Genomic DNA, 21,164 nt, shown 5'->3' on the forward strand with positions numbered 1-21,164 from the left:
ATATCACCTCCACCTTACCTGCCACCCTAGACCCACTTCAGTTTGCATGCCGCCTCAACAGGTCCACAGACGATGCAATTGCCATCACACTGCCCTATCAAATCAAATCAAATTTATTTATATAGCCCTTCGTACATCAGCTGATATCTCAAAGTGCTGTACAGAAACCCAGCCTAAAACCCCAAACAGCAAGCGATGCAGGTGTAGAAGCACGGTGGCTAGGAAAAACTCCCTAGAAAGGCCAAAACCTAGGAAGAAACCTAGAGAGGAACCAGGCTATGTGGGGTGGCCAGTCCTCTTCTGGCTGTGCCGGGTGGAGATTATAACAGAACATGGCCAAGATGTTCAAATGTTCAGAAATGACCAGCATGTTCGAATAATAAGAAGGCAGAACAGTTGAAACTGGAGCAGCAGCACGGCCAGGTGGACTGGGGACAGCAAGGAGTCATCATGTCAGGTAATCCTGGGGCATGGTCCTAGGGCTCAGGTCCTCCGAGAGAAAGAAGGAGAGAATTAGAGAACGCACACAGGACACCGAATAGGACAGGAGAAGTACTCCAGATATAACAAACTGACACAAACTACTGCAGCATAAATACTGGAGGCTGAGACAGGAGGGGTCAGGAGACACTGGACCCATCCGAGGACACCCCCGGACAGGGGGTGCTATCCTATGTAAGAATGCTGTTCATTGACTACAGCTCAGCATTCAACACCATAGGATCATCCAAGCTCATCATTAAGCTGGAGGCCCTGGGTCTCCAGCTTAACAGAAAGTCCAGGACCCTGCGCTGTGCAATTGGGTCCTGGACTTTACGGGCTGTCCCCAGGTGGTGAAGCTAGGAAGCAACATCTTCGCTGACCCTCAACACTGGGGCCCAACAAGGGTGCGTGCTCAGCTCTCTCCTGTACTCCCTGTTCACCCATGACTCCGTGGCCATGCACGCCTCCAACTCAATCATCAAGTTTGCAGACACGACAGCCTCCAGAGTGGTGCTGTGATCTAAGGCACTGCATTTCAGTGTTTGCTGTGCCACTAGAGATTCTGGGTTCGAGTCCAGGCTCTGTCACAGCCAGCCGTGACCTGGAGACCCATGGGGCGGCGCACAATTGGCCCAGCGTCGTGAGGGTTTGGCTGTGGCGAGCTGGGCGCAGTGCACGCTTACACCGTCGCCAGGTGCACAGTGTTTCCTCCTACACATCAGTGTGGCTGGCTTCCGTGGGCATTGTGTCAAGAAGCAGTGCGGCTTGGTTGTGTTGTATTTCGGAGGATTCGCGGCTCTCGACCTTCGCCTCTCCCGAGTCTGTACGGGAGTTGCCACGATGAGACAAGACTGTAACTACCAATTGGATGCCATGAAATTGGGAAGAAACGGGGTTTGAAAAATTTTGCTTGATTACCAACAACGACGAGACAGCCTACAGAGGAGGTGAGGGCACAGTGTGGTGTCAGGAAAACTACCTCTCACTCAACGTCTACAAAACAAAGGAGATGATCGTGGACTTCAGGAAACCGCAGGGGAGCACCCCCTATCCACATCGAAGGGACAGTAGTGGAGAAGGTGGAAAGTTTTTGTTTTTACAGTTCCTCGGCATACACATCACAGACACCCACACAGACAGCGTTGTGAAGGCGCAACAGCACCTCTTCGACCTCAGGAGGCTGAAGGAAAAACCCTGACAAAGTTTTACAGATGCACAATTAAGAGCATCCTGTTGAGCTGTATCACCGCGTGGTACAGCAACTGCACCGCCCTCAACCGCAAGGCTCTCCAGAGGGTGGTGCTGTCTGTGCAACACATCACCGGGGGCAAACCTGCCCTCCTGGACACCTACAGCACCCGATGTCACAGGAAGTCCAAAAAGATCAAGGACAACAACCACCCGAGCCACTGCCTGTTCACCCCGCTACCATCCAGAAGGCAAAGTCCATACAGGTGTATCAAAGCTGGGACCGAGAGACTGAAAAACAGCTTGTATCTCAAGGCCATCAGACTGCTAAACAGCAATCACTAACTCTGAGAGGCTGCTGCCTTCAGACTGACTAGTCACTTTAAACAATTACACTTGAGTAATGTAAGATATGTAAACATTATTCATCTCAGATGTGTATATACTGTATCTTATACCATCTATTGCATCTTGCCTATGCCTCCTGGCCATCGCTCATCCATATATTTATACAGTTGAAGTCGGAGGTTTATATACACTTAGGTTGGAGTCATTAAAACTTGTTTTTCAACCACTCCACACATTTCTTGTTAACAAACTATTATTTTGGCAAGTCGGTTAGGACATCTACTTTGCATGACACAAGTCATTTTTCCATCAATTGTTTAGACAGATTATTTCACTGTATCACAATTCCAGTGGGTCAGAAGATTACATACACTAAGTTGACTGTGCCTTTAAACATATTGGAAAATTCCAGAAAATGTCATGACTTTAGAAGCTAATGATAGGCTAATTGACATAATTTGAGTCAATTGGCGGTGAACCTGTGGATGTATTTCAAGGCGTACCTTCAAACTCAGTGCCTCTTAGCTTGACATCATGGGAAATTCAAAAGAAATCAGCCAAGACTTCAGAAATATTTTTGTAGACCTCCACAAGTCTGGCTCATCCTTGGGAGCAATTTCCAAACGCCTGAAGGTACCATGTTCCAAACGCCTGAAGGTACCATGTTCCAAACGCCTGAAGGTACCATGTTCCAAACGCCTGAAGGTACCATAAGAGGGACACCTGTATTATTATTATTATTATTTCTTTTTTTTCTCTTTTCTTTTTTTTTTTACAACTCATGCATTTGACAAATCAAATTTTATTTAAATTGTTTTTTAACATCATTTTTAACATCATTTTGAACATCATTTTTTGAACATCATTTTGAACTGTCCACTAGCTTTATCCACCAACATTCAGCTTTCTCTAGAATACCGGTATGGTGCAGCGGAATGGGGCTGCAGCTTCAGTCAGCCTGTATAGGTGTGTGAGCAGAGGTATTGTACAATAAGACTCTGAATGCTGCCATTGTGTCTGGTGTCACCATGGAGACATCTTTGTTGGGCCACCATAAGGCTAGGTGATGCACAGGGCAGCCTTCTGCCTCTGACAGATTGCTTTATTTGTTTAGACTCGCTTCTCAATGCGGAAGCCAGGGGGAAATATGCAGTGAAAATGTTTTGACGTCGGGCCAGCGGGGGCTGAAGTAGGGTGGCCATTGGTGCTTCATAAGTGAACCCACCCAGGTGTGTGCACATTCACAATGCTAACCTGATGACCCCCCACTAACCCTGCTCTCCAAGATTCTCTTGTGCACCATCTGACACAAACCCGTTTCTTCTAGCTGAATTTTGGAACAATTTCCTCATGGTTACTACTAATAAAGACAGACACAATGAACCTCTGGCTGCACATCTGACTAATGAACTACACCACTCAGACAAGACGGCAGGTCTCTTTAGTGTGGAGGCAATGAGGCGACGGATCGTCAATCTGTCAGTGGGCTCTTGTACAGAAGAAGAGGATTTCACCCTCATTGGCTCCCTATCTATCTCTGGAGTGCTGCTTAGTTATGTACCTTGCTAGTGCTGCTTGAATCCCCCCTCTCTCTTGGCAGGCAGTCCCCCATTATCTCCTTTTCATGCACCGACCATCACACTCTGGAGGGATTTAGGCATTTTAAGGCATGACTCGTGCAGCCAGGGGTCAACAGTAATGCACTTGTTTCTGTTTTCTCTCTGGCTAAGTGTTTCTTGAAATGTAGTCTTTATCCTTGGTATTTCATTAGTATTTTTATTTTATTTTAATGGGATCATCCACCAGAACACCCCTGCTTCACATTCAATTCAAAATAATACTAATGCGCAGCCAGGACTGTTTTTGTGTCATCTCTAGTCTTTGTTTTTGCCAAAGATGATCTCTCCCTCCCACAACCACAATGGTGCAATACAACTGCAACAGCAGCCATGCAAGGTGCAAATCCAACAGACTGTAAGTGAGAGTAAGAAGTATCTGTGTTTATAAAGGATATTCAAATCCTGTTTTGTACCTGGTGTGTCTCTCACGATGATGATGATGATGAGCAGGCTAGACTCCCAGGAATGATCATATATTGAGGGTTTAATGAACAGGAGAGACTGGGGGTAACCATGGTGCCTGAAAAGAGCAGAGCTCACCACTGGATCCCCATCACATGCTCATTGCTCCCATCATGCTTTGTCTGCCTCTGTAAGCTCCCTCTCACTGAGGTAGTGTGTGTGTTTGGCTTCCTGCCGCTAGAGCATCCCAGCCACAGGAGTGATCTGGATGTCCTCACTGAGAAAGTTGCATAATTTTACTCCATATCCGAAGAGGAGATGAGAACAAAGGCAGAATGGTATAGCCTAGTAACAGAAGCACGTCACTAGCTCTGGTTGGTGGTGAGCCAGACAGGGTGTTGAGTACAGTATTGTCTGTGGTTGCGGTTTATTTATTCGCCCCTTACAGTGGGAAACCATATCCTATTTTGATTTGTTCTGTTGCTCTTCTTGTAGGATATAGGTCTACTCTGTTGCTTAGCCAAACTGCCTTGTCTTCTCCCCTTTCATAGTACAGTAAAATTGTTAGTGCATTTTCCTCTTATGCCCAGCCTAAAACTTACTCATTGGGAGTAAGATCTCCACTTCCTCCTTTGAACCAGCCTGAATGTCCGACACTAAGTCAGGAATTCCTTTCACTGTGACATACATACCTACTGGTGGCCTGGTGACTCGTGCGTTTCCTGAGAGAGTGGTGGTTTCATCATTAGCCTGCTCCGCAAACAATCCTAGCTGCGAATTGTTAATAGCTCTGTGTCTTTCACAATCAAAGTTTATTTGTCACGTGCGCCGAATACAACCGGTATAAACCTTACAGTGAAATGCTTACTTACAGGCTCTAACCAACAGTGCGGGGGAAAAAGGTATGTGTGTGTGTGTGTGTGTGTGTGTGTGTGTGTGTAGGTAAGTAAAGAAATAAAACAACAGTAAAAAGACATTTGAAAAAAGAGTAGAAAGGCTATATACAGACACCTGTTAGTCAGGCTTATTGAGGTAGTATGTACATGTAGGTATCGTTAAAGTGACTATGCATATATAATGAGAGTAGCAGAAGCGTAAAAAGGGTTGGTGGGTGGTGGGACACAATGCAGATAGCCCGGTTAGCCAATGTGCGGGAGCACTGGTTGGTCATCTAACACCTCCTGGTGTTAGAGGTCCTGGATGGCAGGCAGCTTTGCCCCAGTGATGTACTGGGCCGTATGCACTACTCTCTGAAGTGCCTTGCGGTTGGAGGCCGAGCAATTGCCGTACCAGGCAGTGATGCAACCGGTCAGGATGCTCTCGATGTTGCAGATGTAGAACCTTTTCAGGATCTCAGGACCCATGACAAATCTTTTTAGTTTCCTGAGGGGGAATAGGCTTTGTTGTGCCCTCTTCACTGTCTTGGTGTGTTTGGAAGTTGAGGTATTGGTTGTTATTCTGGCACCACCCGGCCAGATCTCTGACCACCTCCCTATAGGCTGTCTGGTCGTTGTCGGTGATCAGGCCTACCACTGTTCTGTCGTCAGCAAACTTAATGATGGTATTGGAGTCGTGCCTGGCCATGCAGTCATGGGTGAACAGGGAGTACAGGAGGGGACTGAGCACACACCCCTGGGGAGCTCCGCAATAGAGTGATTGGAAGTAGTGGAATGAAAAATATAGGGCCCACTATTCTGATGCATGACTGCAGTCATAACGTAAGGAGAAGGTGTGTGGGTTGTAGTCGGTTCCGTACAGTCTCTCCGAGCCAAACATTCTCAACAACATACACTGTTACTGTATGATTAGTTACCCATGTTCGGGGGGCAAGATGTGGACTAGCTGAAATAAGATGACAAATGAGTGGTGGTGTCAAGACACTCACTCTCTTTTCATAGCATCGTTAAAACACACTAAATCAAGTTTATTTGTCACGTGCGCCGAATACAACAGGTGTAGTAGACCTTACAGTGAAATACTTACTTACAGGCTGTAACCAATAGTGCAAAAAAGGAATTAGGTGAACAATGGGTAGGTAACGAAATAAAACAACAGTAAAAAGACAGGCAAATACAGTAGCGAGGCTACATACAGACACCGGTTAGTCAGGCTGATTGAGGTAGTATGTACATGTAGATATGGTTTAAGTGACTATGCATATATGATTGACAGAGTAGCAGTAGCGTAAAAGAGGGGTTGGCGGGTGGTGGATGGGACACAATGCAGGTAGCCCGGTTAGCCAATGTGCGGCAGCACTGGTAACCTTAATTGATGTTACATGTGAAGTGGGTTAAAAAAAAGCGTGGGTGAAGCCTAAATCCTATGGCCATCCCAGAGGCAGGCCGCATTTCTGACATAATGGTTCTGATTTTGTTTACAGCTTCCCTTGTTTCCTGCAATCACGCTCAGATCAAAGCAGGTATCAGCTAGAGCTGCTCCCAGGCTCTCTTCTCGGGCACTGCTCCCAGGCTCTCTTCTCGGGCACTGCTCCCAGGCTCTCTTCTCGGGCACTGCTCCCAGGCTCTCTTCTCGGGCACTGCTCCCAGGCTCTCTTCTCGGGCACTGCTCCCAGGCTCTCTTCTCTGGCACTGCTCCCAGGCTCTCTTCTCGGGCACTGCTCCCAGGCTCTCTTCTCGGGCACTGCTCCCAGGCTCTCTTCTCGGGCACTGCTCCCAGGCTCTCTTCTCGGGCACTGCTCCCAGGCTCTCTTCTCGGGCACTGCTCCCAGGCTCTCTTCTCGGGCACTGCTCCCAGGCTCTCTTCTCGGGCACTGCTCCCAGGCTCTCTTCTCGGGCACTGCTCCCAGGCTCTCTTCTCGGGCACTGCTCCCAGGCTCTCTTCTCGGGCACTGCTCCCAGGCTCTCTTCTCGGGCACTGCTCCCAGGCTCTCTTCTCGGGCACTGCTCCCAGGCTCTCTTCTCGGGCACTGCTCCCAGGCTCTCTTCTCGGGCACTGCTCCCAGGCTCTCTTCTCGGGCACTGCTCCCAGGCTCTCTTCTCGGGCACTGCTCCCAGGCTCTCTTCTGAGCAGAAGCTGTTTGTTTACAGCCTGTCGGCCGGTCCTCTTCTCCCCCCTAACCTGCGCTCCACTCTCGGTGGCTTCATGGATGCCCCCTTACCACCATTGCCCCAGGCAATGCCAAACACAGCCCTCAAACATCTGGAGCCACAACTCAGCCCGTGTCTGAGGTTAAACCACAACACCATGGGGGGGACAACTCAGTTATTCCCAGAGCATAGGAGGGTAACTCGCGTCTAAACTTAACGATTCACGATGGAGTTGAGCGGTGACTAGTGTGGACGTCACATAAAATTAAGTTATCAAAAATGACTGATTTCAGCACCCAAAGAATAGCCCGTAATTACACACATTGTCGCTATGACGTCAGAGCTCCAGTCCGTCCACACTAGTCGCCGCTCAACAAATTTTCACACAGAATAAAACTATGTTTTATGACTTTTCAATGTCCATATATTCCTGCTATTTTAGGTTGACAGGGCTCAGGGGGCCTGCCTGTGTTGCCCTCAGCGTTGTGAATGAAAGTCTTCCGTTCTGTTCATTTCATGCTTGCTGCATTGCATAGCGCTGCTCTGGAAGTGATGGAAATTCTCCAGCTGAGTGAGTGGCATAGATCTAGGTCTCACTTTGCACTGAGGGGGTTGAAGTTGTCTTAACTTCCCCTTGGCAACTGTTTCCATAGCTGAAGCCAGTGGAACCCTCTGGAGATCATTACTCTGCAGGCTTATGAGGCTCTGAGGCAAGCTGGTTTAACACTTAAGACAGCTAATTTCTTTTGAATGGTTCCTAAGGTAGCCTAGTCAAAATGACTTGAGGAATATGATGTCCTTATGTGACATTGGATTGGGATGACAGTATATGTATATGAAAGGAAGTGAGCTGAAACCTTTTTTTATAGCTTCTTTATGTGATTTGGAGAAAGCCCTGTTAGATTTGGATTCCCTGCATTCCTGAAGCTAAACACAGCTCACATAAGACAACTTTGACACTTCCGCTTCGTCCCTATCCCTGCCTACTACAGATGGCTGTTGATGTGTTTCGTAGTTGGTTGACCACTCGGCTGGATCCCTTTTTGAATGAGAGGGGAAGTATTCATAATTTGCATCAGTTATGTATTTACAATATCAAAGGGACAGCTAATGACAAAGAATAATAGGAGTGTTGAGGGTGATGTTGGATCACTTCCTAACTTTAAACTATACTTAACATAAATATAAATGCAACATGGAAAGTGTTGGTCCCATGTTTCATGAGCTCAAATAAAAGATCCCAGAAATGTTTCATATGCACAAAAGCCTTATTTCTTTAAAATGTTATGCACATATTTGTTTACATCCCTGTTAGTGAGCATTTCTCATTTTCCAAGATAATCCATCCATTTGACAGCTGTGGAAGAAGCAGATTTAAACAGCATTATGATTACACAGGTGCACCTTGTGCTGGGGACAATTAAAGGCCACTCTAAATGTGCAGTTTTGTCACACAACACAATGCCACAGATGTCTCAAGCTTTGAGGGAGCGTGCAATTGGCATGCTGACTGCAGGAATGTTCACCAGAGAATTTAATGTTAATTTCTCTACCATAAGCCACCAAGTTTTTTTATTTTTTTATTTGGTAGTATATCCAACCGGCCTCACAACTGCAGACCACATGTAACCACGCCAGCCCAGGACCTCCACATCCGGCTTCTTCAATTGAGGGATCGCCTGAGACCAGCCGATGAAACTGAGGAGTATTTTTGTCTGTGGGGAGAGACTCCATTCTGATTGGCTGGGCCAGGCTCCCCTGTGGGTGGGCCTATGCCCGTCCATGGATGTGAAATCTGTAGATTAGGATTTTATTTCAATTGACTGATTTCTGATAGGGCTCCTGAGTGGCACAGCGGTCTAAGGCACTGCATCTCAGTGCTAGAGGCTTCACTACAGACACCCTGGTTCGATTCCAGGCTGTATCACAACCGGCCGTGATTGGGTGTCCCATAGGGCGGCGCACAATTGGCCCGGCGTCGTCCGGGTTTGGCCTGCTGTAGGCCGTCATTGTAAATAAGAATTTGTTCTTAACTGGCTTGCTAGGTTAAATAACTTAAAAATAACTCAGTGAAATCTTAGAAATTGTTGCATGTTGCGTTTTATCTTTGTTCAGTAAATATTTTCTAGAGATGTGGAATTTTGTGTTGAGTGTGCACATTTCCTTTAACTGAGTCTAAAATGTCTCCTTTTTCTCTTCTTGCCCCAGCTGTGTCCAAGTGGAAGAGCACCATGCCGTCGACATCGATGTTTACCACTGTCCCAACTGTGATGTCCAACACGGACCCTGCTTGAGTAAGTACCACCGGGTCGACCGATTAATCGAAGGGGCAGATTTAATCGGAGGGGCAGATTTCAAGGTTTCATAACAATCGGAAATCGGTATTTTTGGACACCGATTTGGCCTATTTATTTTTTACACCTTATATTTATCCTTTATTTAACTAGGCAAGCCAGTTAAGAACACATTCTTATTTTCAATGACGGCCTTGGAACGGTGGGTTAACTGCCTTGTTCAGGGGCAGAACGACAGATTTTTACCTTGTCAGCTCGGGGATTCAATCTTGTAACCTTACAGTTAACTAGTCCAACGCTCCAACCACCTGCCTCTCATTGCACTCCACGAGGAGCCAGCCTGTTACTCAAATGCAGTAAGAAGCCAAGGTAAGTTGCTAGCTAGTATTAAACTTATCTTATAAAAAAAAAACTATCAATCATAAATCACTAGTTAACTACACATGGTTGATATTACTAGTTTATCTAGCGTGTCCTGCGTTGCATATAATCAATGCAGTGCGCATTCACGAAAAAGGACAGTCGTTGCTCCAATGTGTACCTAACCATAAACATCAATGCCTTTCTTAAAATCAATACACAAGTATATATTTTTAAACCTGCATGAAAAATTTGTGGAATCTGTGTGGGTAGCTGGACAGGTAGGATGACTGACAGTGAAGGTGGTCACGTGTCAGGTGACAGAGGAATGGATGAGACTGAGGCAGGAATTCCTTTAACCATAAAGTGGTATATTTACTGAGTAGTCTGTGCTGCATCACAAAGGAAACAAATAACATGTATCCAATCAAATTCATAATCAAAGATCAAATCATATCATTCATTATTAACATAATTTAGGGAATTCAACAGTCCAGTTCATTAAGAAGTCAATAGTAATCATCCGTGAGTCATTTAGGCTCGTAACTATTTATCATAAATTATGAACGAATACAAACAGTGAATGGTTATACCATCTATAATCCCCATAATCAAAGTCAATCAGTTAGCAAACAATGACGTTTCTCATTTCACTCTTTCAATTGTCTTCATGTGTACATATAATTAATTTCAATACATATGAACCATATCGATTGCATAATTGGCCTATGAGGATCCGTAGGGCCGTCATCGTTGACAATTCACATTACACAATATGTTTGAAGCATGCACTCCAAGCCGCGCTCCGCGGTAATAACTATAAACAATAACTGATGGCCCATCTCCGGATCGCAACAGATAGTTCAGATGAAAGGTAACAGAGTCGGTGGACTGACGTGGATTCATGAACGCACAGAACTTCTGGATCAGATGGAGTCAAGGAAGAGAAAGCAGCGAGATCAGGGGATGGCAATTTCCTCCTTTTATGGAGTTGAGATCTGTCGGACATTTCCACCTGACCTAATTAAAGCGCCCCTGGCCCAGCTGAGTAAATGGCAATGAATTAAAGGATTATTCCACCAACTCCATGGGCCTTTTCTACATGCATATTTAGTTAATATGCCTGCTAACATGAGTTCATTTTAACTTGGTAAATTGTGTCACTTCTCTTGCAACAGAGTACATGCAGCAGTTTGGGCCGCCTGGCCCATTGCGAACTGTGTGAAGACTATTTCTTCTTAACAAAGACAGCCAACTTCGCCAAACGGGGGATTATTTAACAAAAGCGCATTTGCGAAAAAAGCACAATCGTTGCACGACTGTACCTAACCATAAACGCCAATGTCTTTCTTAAAATCAATACACAGAATTTATATGTTTTTAAACCTGCATATTTAGCTAAAAGAAATCCAGGTTAGCAGGCAATATTAACCAGGTGAAATTGTCACTTCTCTTGTGTTCATTGCACACAGAGTCAGGGTATATGCAACAGTTTGGGCTGCCTGGCTCGTTGTGAACTAGTTTGCCAGAATTTTGCGTAATTATGACATAACATTGAAGGTTGTACAATGTAACAGCAATATTTAGACTTAGGGATGCCACCCATTAGATAAAATACGGAACGGTTCCGTATTTCACTGAAGGAATAAACGTTTTGTTTTCGAAATGATAGTTTCCGGATTCGACCATACTAATGACCAAACGCTCGTATTTCTGTGTGTTATAATTAAGTCTATGATTTGATATTTGATTGAGCAGTCTGACTGAGCGGTGGTAGGCAGCAGCAGGCTCGTAAGCATTCATTCAAACAGCACTTTCTTGCGTTTTGCCAGCAGCTATTCGCTGTGCTTCAAGCATTAGGCTGTTTATGACTTCAAGCCTATCAGCTCCCGAGATTAGGCTGGTGTAACTGATGTGAAATGGCTAGCTAGTAAGTGGGGTGCGCGCTAATAGCATTTCAAACGTCACTCGCTCTGAGACTTGGAGTCGTTGTTCCCTTTGCTCTGCAAGGGCCGTGGCTTTTGTGGAGTGATGGGTAACAATGCTTCGAGGGTAGCTGTTGTCGCTGTGTTCCTGGTTCGAGCCCAGGTAGGGGCGAGGAAAGGGACGGAAGCTATACTGTTACACTGGCAATACCAAAATGCCTATAAGAACATCCAATAGTCAAAGGTATATGAAATACAAATAGTCCTATAAATACTATATTAACTACAACCTAAAACCTCTTACCTTGGAATATTGAAGTCTCATGTTAAAAGGAACCACCAGCTTTCATATGTTCTCATGTTCTGAGCAAGGAACTTAAACATTAGCTTTCTTACATGGCACATATTGCACTTTTACTTTCTTCTCCAACACTTTTGTTTTTGCATTATTTAAGCCAAATTGAACATATTTGAGGCTAAATTGATTTTTATTGATGTTATTATATTAAGTTAAAATAAATGTTCATTCAGTATTGTTGTAATTGTCATTATGACAAATACATTTGAAAAAATCGGCCGATATAATTGGTATCGCCTTTTTTTGGGTCCTCCAATAATTGGTATCGGCATTGAAAAATCATAATCGGTCGACCTCTACACCCCACCACCACGCACTCTGTCTCTCTCTGTATTACTCCAGCACGGTTGATTTTAATTGCTATTTGGGGAATAGTTGGCTGTCAAGTAGACTACCCTTTTCTCTCTTTATGGTCTAAAGTGGGTCTGACCTCCCAGAGCATACTGATGGGGGGCATTATTAAGGTAATTCAATGTCGGGGTAATCATCAAATTGAGATTGAACATGGACCTGGTTCGTCTGCGGAGGACGTGGGCTTTATGGGCTTGTGAAACGGTTTATGGAGACTATCCATAACTCAAGGCTTTCATGTCCCTCAGACACTTAAGTAGCTAGTCTAGCCCTGCTAGGTCTGTGTAGTATCTACTGTGATCACGGAGTCTCTGAATGTTCAAGAGTTTAACAATTAATTGTTGCTTTATCTTTACAGTGAAAAAGCGTATCAACTGGCACCGGCACGACTACACAGAGCCTGACGATGGCAGCAGGCTGGTGCAGGCGGGGACCTCTGTGTTTGTACGAGAGCTGCAGAACAGGCCCTTTCCCAGGTACTGAAGGAGCCAAGATACCAGCCACCAGCAGGCCTGACACCCCTGTGACCAAGCCACAGATGCACACACAAGTCACCACATAGCAGTGAGTCCCAGGTTCACACCCTGAGTTGAAAACCAGTGTTTTCCTGGTGTGGTCTGGGCATTGCAGTGAACCACCATGAACTGGGCTCTTGCCCCTTAGTGACACATTTCAAATACAAACTCAACTCAAAAAATGCAAGAGGCTACGGATCTGTAGTTAACTTCTTGACACACCAAACCCCTTAGCAGGATCATTTTCATCAACACCTGCTGAATTGGTGCGCGCCAAATTCAAATTAAATTACTAAAAATATTAAATTTTCATGAAATCACAAGTGCAATATAGCAAAACACAGCTTAGCTGTTTGTTAATCCACCTGACGTGTCAGATTTCAATTACAGCTTTTCGGCGAAAGCATAACAAGCGTTTATGGAAGAACATCTCTCTCAGTAGACAAAATATTACAAACACTAGCAGCCAAGTAGATTGGTCAGAAAAGCAATAGATTAAATCGCTTACCTTTGATGATCTTCGGATGTTTGCACTCACGAGACTCCCAGTTACACAATAAATGTTCCTTTTGTTCCATAAAGATTATTTTATATCCAAAATACCTCCATTTGTTTGGCGCATTATGTTGAGAAATGCACAGGCTCGAGCGGTCACGACATCGCAGACGAAAATTCCAAATAGTATCCATAATGTCCACAGAAACATGTCAAACATTTTTTATAATCTTTCCTCAGGTTATATATAATCAATAATATATCAACCGGGACTGTCGCTTTTTCAATAGGAGAGGGAGAGACGATGGCTGCCCCACTCTGTTGCGCAAGCAAAACTCTGCGAACACCCAGCTATCCACTGATGCAATGTTATCTTTCTCGTTCATTTTTCAAAATAAAAGCCTGAAACTATGTCTAAAGACTGACACCTTGAGGACGCCATAGGAAAAGGAATCTGGTTGATATCCCTTTAAATGGAGGCAAGGCATCCAATGGAACAGAGAGCTTTCAGGAAAAACAGCACTTCCTAGTTTGATTTTCCTTCGGTTTTCGCCTGCAATATTAGTTATGTTATACTCACAGACAATATTTAGACAGTTTTAGAAACTTTAGAGTGTTTTCTATCCTAATCTGACAATTATACATGCATATTCTAGTTTCTGGGCCTGAGAAATAGGCCGTTTCAAATGGGTACGTTTTTTTCGCCAAAAACTAAAATCCTGCCCCCTACACAAGTTAAACACCTCCGTCCTGCCACCCTGGATCCCTTTTCCCCAGAGCCAAAGATCCAAATCCCGTTCTGCCCATGTGTTTCTTTACCTCGACTTTACGCACACATTTTTGTGGTCACTGTCCCGTCACGTTTCTCACTGTCAATCGTGATTGATCATTCTTTACGTTTTTTACCAGTGAAACGTCCATGCAGTATGCATGCCAACCATGCAATCATATTCATATGCATTTTTAGATCTTCTTGCATCTTAGTGTTTGTAATTATGTACAGTGAGAGAATTTAAGGGCTAACAAACTGTAGCATAGCCTACCTGTGTTTAGTTTCGAAGCACATATTTTGGCTAGTGGTGCGCACTGTTGGGTTTTGGCTACGAGAGAGAAATGTGACCATTATCACAATCATCCTAAAATCTGAGGTGGTGTTTTTTGGTCTTCGAGTAACATTATACTATGCTATTATATTCGGTTTTGTTATGTAGAATACTATCATTATGTGATCTTGTAGACATTGATTCAGCTTTGATCAAACTTTATTAAGCAAGCACCATTCACCAGAGTAGCCTGTTCTCTATGAGTAGAGCAGAGACTGAATCCTGCACATGCGCAGAAGCTTCGGGACCTTTAGCTGTAGGGAAGAGGGCTCCAGAAAAGTTGGATCCGCAGCTGCATCTAATGTTGTGTTCGTAACCAAGTGGGAGGTGGGAATTTACCAGTTGGATGCATTTACGTAATTTTTAAACTTGTTGAGAAATGCCAATTTGCTAATGGCCTCAAGCTGCATAAACTAAAAGTACAACTATCATGCTTGTTAACAAATTAGTGTTCAACATATTAATAGATTGCTTTTTATAAATGTTTTGTTGCATTTAACTGCCGAAGATGCTATTATCGAGGTAATTTCCTTAGTAGGTGAGGTCAGAGGTCAGCATGTGGGAGCTCAGGATGATGGACAAGTTTTCCACTCGTAATTACCTGTTAGAGGGCTGTTCAAGTGGATTTTTCAGTCGTTTGTGGTAAATTCTCACTTGGTTACGAGTGCAGCATAAACATAGAAAAATATGACAACAGACCAACCATCAACAGAGACTACCTTCATGTATTCAGCCTGTGGCCCTTGAATGTGAATACATGAAGTGTGATTGGTCAACACACTCCACAAATGCATCTACTTAAAAAGAGTCAAATCAGTCTGTACCGGAGCGCAAAGTCTTTGAACAAAATGCACCTGAACAGCTTCTTCCCCCAAGCTATAAGACTGCTGACAGTGAATCAAATGGCTACCCGGACTATTTGCATTGACCCCCTTTTTATTTGCACTGACTCTTTTGCACTGGCACTATGCACACTCACTGGACTTACCCACACACTCACACATACTACACTGACACTCCAACACACACGTGTGTAAATATATACCCACACACTCTTACACACACACATGCATATTGCATGCTCTCTCTACTTTGCTCCGTTCATCTTTCCCTCAATCCTGACTAGTCTCCCAGTCCCTGCTGCTGAAAAACATCCCCACAGCATGATGCTGCTACCACACTTCACTGTAGGGAGGGTGCCAGGTTTCCTCCAGATGTGATGCTTGGCATTCAGGCCAAAGAGTTCAATCTTGGTTTCATCAGACCAGAGAATCTTGTTTCTCATGGTCTGAGGGTCTTTAGGTGCCTTTTGGCAAACTCCAAGCATGCTGTTGTCTTTTCCTGGGGAGTGGCTTCCGTATGGCCACTCTACAATAATGGCCTTATTGGTGGAGTGTTGCAGAGATGGTTGTCCTTCTAGGAAGTCTTGGTGGTTCCAAACTTATTCCATTTTAAGAATGATGGAGGCCACTGTGTTCTTGGGGACCTTCAATGCTGTAGACATGTTTTGGTACCCTTCCCCAGTTCTGTGCCTCAACAAAATCCTGTCTCTGAGTTCTACAGACAATTAATTCGACCTCATGGCTTGGTTTTTGCTCTGACATGTACTGTCAACTGTGGGACCTTCTATAGATGTGGACAAGATTTGGAAATGGACACAATCATTTGAATTTACCACAGGTGGTCTCCAATCAAGTTGTAGAAACATCTCAAGGATGATCAATGGAAACAGGATTCATCTGACCTCAATTTTGAGTCTCGTAGCAAAGGGAATACTTATGTAAATAATGCATTTCTGTTTTTAACCTGTTTTCGCTTTGTCATTATGGGGTATTGTTTGTAGATTGAGGATTTGTATTTATATATTATATTTTAGAATATGACTAACTTAACAAAATGTCGAAAAAGTCCAGATGTCTGAATACTTTCCAAAGGCACTGTAATTATCTCAAGTTACAAATGCAAGTTTACAAATGCTGGTAAACACTGAAATATATTTAACTTAAATTTTTTCACAAAAATATTAGTCGTGGCTAAAAGTTTTGAGAATGACACAAATATTAATTTTCACAATTGTTGTGAAGAAGGCTTCAGGGTGCCCAAGAAAGTCCAGCAAGCATCAGGACCGTCTCCTAAAGTTGATTCAGCTGCGGAATCGGGGCACCACCAGTACAGAGCTTGCTCAGGAATGGCAGCAGGTAGGTGTGAGTGCATCTGCACGCACAGTGTGTCGAAGACCTTTGGACGATGGCCTGGTGTCAAGAAGGGCAGCAAAGAAGCCACTTCTCTTCAGGAAAAACATCAGGGACTGACTGATATTCTGCAAAAGGTACAGGGATTGGACTGCTGAGGACTGGAGTAAAGTCATTTTCTCTGGTGAATCCCCTTTCAGATTGTTTGGGGCATCTGGAAAAAAGCTTGTACGGAGAAGACAAGGTGAGCACTACCAACAGTAAAGCATCCTGAGACCATTCATGTGTGGGGTTGCTTCTCAGCCAAGGGAGTGGGCTCACTCACAATTTTGCCTAAGAACACAGCCATGAATAAAGAATGGTACCAACACATCCTCCGAGAGCAACTTCTCCCAACCATCCAGGAACAGTTTGGTGACGAACAATGCCTTTTCCAGCATGATGGAGCACCAGGCCATAAGGCAAAAGTGATAACTAAGTGGCTCGGGGAACAAAACATCAATATTTTGGGTCCATGGTCAGGAAACTCCCCAGGTATTAATCCTATTGAACTTGTGGTCAATCCTCAAGAGGTGGGTGGACAAACAAAAACCCACACATTCTGACAAACTCCAAGCATTGATTATGCAAGAATGGGCTGCCATCAGTCAGGATGTGGCCCAGAAGTTAATTTGACAGCATGCCATGGCGGATTGTAGAGGTCTTGAAAAAGAAGGGTCAACACTGCAAATATTGACTCTGCATCAACTTCATATAATTGTCAATAAAAGCCTTTGACACCTTATGAAATGCTTGTAATTATACTTCAGTATTCCATAGTGACATCTGACAAAAGTATCTAAAGACACTGAAGCTGCAAAAATTGCAACACCCCCACCCCAACTACTTCCTGCAGCCATGGTTATTGTTATTTTATTGTGTTAACATTTTTTTTATGTAATAGTATTTTTCACTTTGGTTGGTTAAGGGCTCGTGTTGTAAGCATTTCACGATAAAGGCTACACCTGTTGCATTTGGCGCATGTGACCAATAAAATGTTAATTGATCAGATGTATTCTTATATATGACCCCTCTTTCCTTTGTTGCAGTGCGGCTGAGATCCTGGTGCAGATGCAGGGGCATCAGGTAACACAGAAGTACCTGGAGAAGCAGGGCTTCAGCTACCCCATCGCCGTTCCCCAACTAGGCGGACTGGGTCTCAAGCTGCCCCCCTCCAGCTTCTCTGTCAGGGATGTGGAGGAGTATGTTGGTAAGAAGAGAACATTTTAAGAATCGATCACTCTGTCACAGTATGTGCTGTTTAGATCACTCTGTCAGTGTGCTGTTTTGGTGCCTTTGTTTGCTTTGTGTACATTAACTGTACCATATTTCAAAACTGGCCCATTTTCAAAGGAATTGGGTCAGTGTGCTAATATATTGTAGCGACCCGCACAGACAGCTGTGTGTTAGGGTTGTAGGTGGTTGTGTTGTACTTACCAGTACCCAGTGTTTGCGGGGTCCGACATGCCAATCAACCTGCTATCTGCCAATCACGGGAATGCCTGGAATGTTCTGATGCTGGGCATCCTGGTGGTTGGCGGAGTGGAGGGGGGGTTGGGCAAGGGGGATGAAGTATTGGAAGTTAAGACCAGGTTTAGCCTTTGTTCTCTCTCTTACGTCTGGCCTTCACAAGAGAAGCTCACGGTTGGTTTGTGGGGTATCTTTCATTTATTTGGTGTGGGCCTGTGTAAAGTTGGGTTAATAAACCGTCAAGCCCTCATCGAGCCCTCAGACAGCCCCTGGGTGGCGCCAGTCATGGTTCCGAAGAAGGGGGGCACGCTGAGGTTCTGTGTGGACTACAGGTGGCTGAATGAGGTAACCAGGAAGGACTCATACCCCATACCTTGTATCGATGAGTCACTGGACCTGGTTAAGGGGTCCTCCTGGTTCTCCTCACTACACCTCCGCAGTGGCTACTGGCAGGTGCCCCTCTCCCCAGAGGCCAGAGCCAAAACTGCATTCTCCACTAACAGAGGACACTGGCAGTTCAAGGTCCTGTGCTTCGGCCTGTGCAACGCTCCTGCTACTTTTGAGCGTTTGATGGACAGGGTGTTGGATGGCATCCCCCGACAGCAGTGTGGTATACCTCGATGACATCCTGGCCCATGGCAGCTCCTTCCAGTCAGCCCTGGGGGTGCTACGACGTGTGCTGGAGAGGGTGGCTGCCGCAGGTCTGAAGCTCCACCCCGAGAAGTGCCACTTCATGAGGAGAGAGAGGTGTCCTTCTTGGGCCACCGAGTGGGGAAGGAGGAGATCAGCACCATGGAGGACAAGGTGGGGGCTGTCAGAGATTGGCCCACCGACCAGCGTCAGCTGAACAGCATCCTGGGCCTGGCCTCGTACTACAGGAGGTTTGTACGGGGCTTCTTAAGCGTTGCTGCTCCCCTGAACCGCCTGCTGCCGAAGGACAAGGCTTTCACTTGGACAGTGGAGTGTGAGGCATTCAACACCCTCAAACGTGCACTGATCGAGGCCCCCGTGCTCGCCCCCCCCTGACCTCACCTTGCCCTTTATCCTGGACACAGACGTGAGCAATGTGGGCATGGGTGGGGTGAAGACCCAGGTGCGGCCAGAGGGAGAGAGTGGTGGCGTACTTCAGCAAAACATTTGACTAACATGAGTGCCGCTACAGTGTCACCCGGCGGGAGCTCTTGGCTGTTGTGGCTTCCGTCAAACACTTCAAGTACTACCTGGGTGGCCTGCCCTTTACTGTAAGGACTGACCACTCTGCTCTCCAGTGGCACATGTCTTTCAGGCAGGTGGCACGCTGGTTGGAGGAGCTTCAGCTGTTTGACTTCACAGTGGTGTACAGGGCAGTGGCACGCCACTCCAACGCCATGTCCCGTCGGCCCTGTACTGCAGACGGCTGCCGCCACTGTGAGAGGGGGACGGGAGAGAGCTGTGTGCAGAGGGGGTCTGTGCCACAGTGTGTCGGGCGAGCGGGCCTGTCTGCTGTGAGCTGCAGACTGTCGACGTGGCTGAATGGGGGCAGCAGCAGGGACGGGACACAGACCTACAGCCAGTGCTACAGTGGGTAGAGGTGCAGGTGAGGCCACTATGGGAAGAGGTGACAGCGCTCTCGCTAGAAGGCCAGCATCCCGGAGTCGCCTCTTCACTGTTGACGTTGAGACTGGTGTTTTGCGGGTACTATTTAATGAAGCTGACAGTTGAGGACTTGAGGGAAACTATTTCTCAAACAACACACTAATATACTTGTCATCCTGCTCTGTTGTGCACCGGGGCCTCCCACTCTTTCTATTCTGGTTAGAGCCAGTTTGCGCTGTTCTGTAAAGCGAGTAGTACACAGCGTTGTACGAGATCTTCAGTGTCTTGGCAATTTCTTGCATGGAATAGCCTTAATTTCTCAGAACAAGAATAGACTGACGAGTTTCATAAGAAAGTTCTTTGTTTCTGGCCATTTTGAGCCTATAATCAAACCCACAAATGCTGACGCTCCAGATACTCAACTTGTCTAAAGAATGTCCGTTTTAATTGCTTCTTTAATTAGCACAACGGTTTTCATCTGTGCTAGCATAATTGTGTTTTCTAATGATCAATTAGCCTTTTAAAATGATCAACTTTGATTAGCTAACACGACGTGCCATTGGAACACCGGAGTGATGGTTGCTGATAATGGGCCTCAGTAGGTATTTCATTAAAAATCTGCCATTTTCTAGCTACATAGTCATTTACAGCATCAACAATGTCGACACTGTATTTCTGATCAACTTACAAAATATGTGCTTTTCTTTCAAAAACAAGGACATTTCTAAGTGAGCCCAAACTTTTGAAAGGTAGTGTACATGCTCAGTGCTCAGCTGTTGGCTACAGTTTTATGCCGGTGGTGTGCTGAGCAGACCATCCTGCTGAAGTCCTCCAGCCTTACATCTACATTTAGGTAATTTAGAACAGGGGTTCTAAAACTGTGGGGTGTGGAAGGTGCAATTTCGAAATTGGGTATTGCATCATCAGTTTTCCTCTTGTCATGTCAGTCATTTCATACCTTAGAGAGCTATTTATAACTTGTCAGAAATGTCCAGATCAACTAGCCCATGTCAGCTAGCGTTTTTTAGCAAGTTTTTTTTTTAATCCCATAGATTTTGTAGTAATGTAGTCACTCAAATATCACATCAGTACACATTAGGCATGACAAAGTGTGTAGCATTGCAGGAAATAAACTTTAAACCTACAGTGCCTTGCACTTGAACTTTGCAACCTTTTGCCACATTTCAGGCTTCAAACATAAAGATATAAAACTATTTTTTTGTGAAGAATCAACAAGTGGGACACAATCATGAAGTGGAACGACATTTATTGGATATTTCAAACTTTTTTAACAAATCAAAAACTGAAAAATTGGGCGTGCAAAATTATTCAGCCCCCTTAAGTTAATACTTTGTAGCGCCACCTTTTGCTGCGATTACAGCTGTAAGTCGCTTGGGGTA

At 45.1% G+C, this 21,164-nt stretch overlaps 1 protein-coding gene across 14 annotated transcripts in view; it reads left to right on the forward strand.

The window, feature by feature from the left end:
• Window positions 1–21,164, forward strand: part of LOC109866910 (lysine-specific demethylase 7B-like) — a 62,270-nt gene that overhangs the window by 13,647 nt on the left and 27,459 nt on the right. For all 14 annotated transcript variants that reach the window (XR_004204774.1, XR_004204772.1, XR_004204773.1 and 11 more), the window contains exons 2-4: window positions 9,296–9,381; window positions 12,734–12,851; window positions 17,769–17,929. Coding sequence is in view for 11 of the 14 variants with exons in the window: in XM_031801133.1 (XP_031656993.1) it covers window positions 9,296–9,381; window positions 12,734–12,851; window positions 17,769–17,929 (365 nt within the window). In the remaining 3 variants the exon portion in view is untranslated. The remainder of the gene's footprint in view (window positions 1–9,295; window positions 9,382–12,733; window positions 12,852–17,768; window positions 17,930–21,164) is intronic.

This window comes from Oncorhynchus kisutch, linkage group LG22 (assembly GCF_002021735.2).
Source record: "Oncorhynchus kisutch isolate 150728-3 linkage group LG22, Okis_V2, whole genome shotgun sequence".
NCBI lineage: Eukaryota > Metazoa > Chordata > Actinopteri > Salmoniformes > Salmonidae > Oncorhynchus > Oncorhynchus kisutch.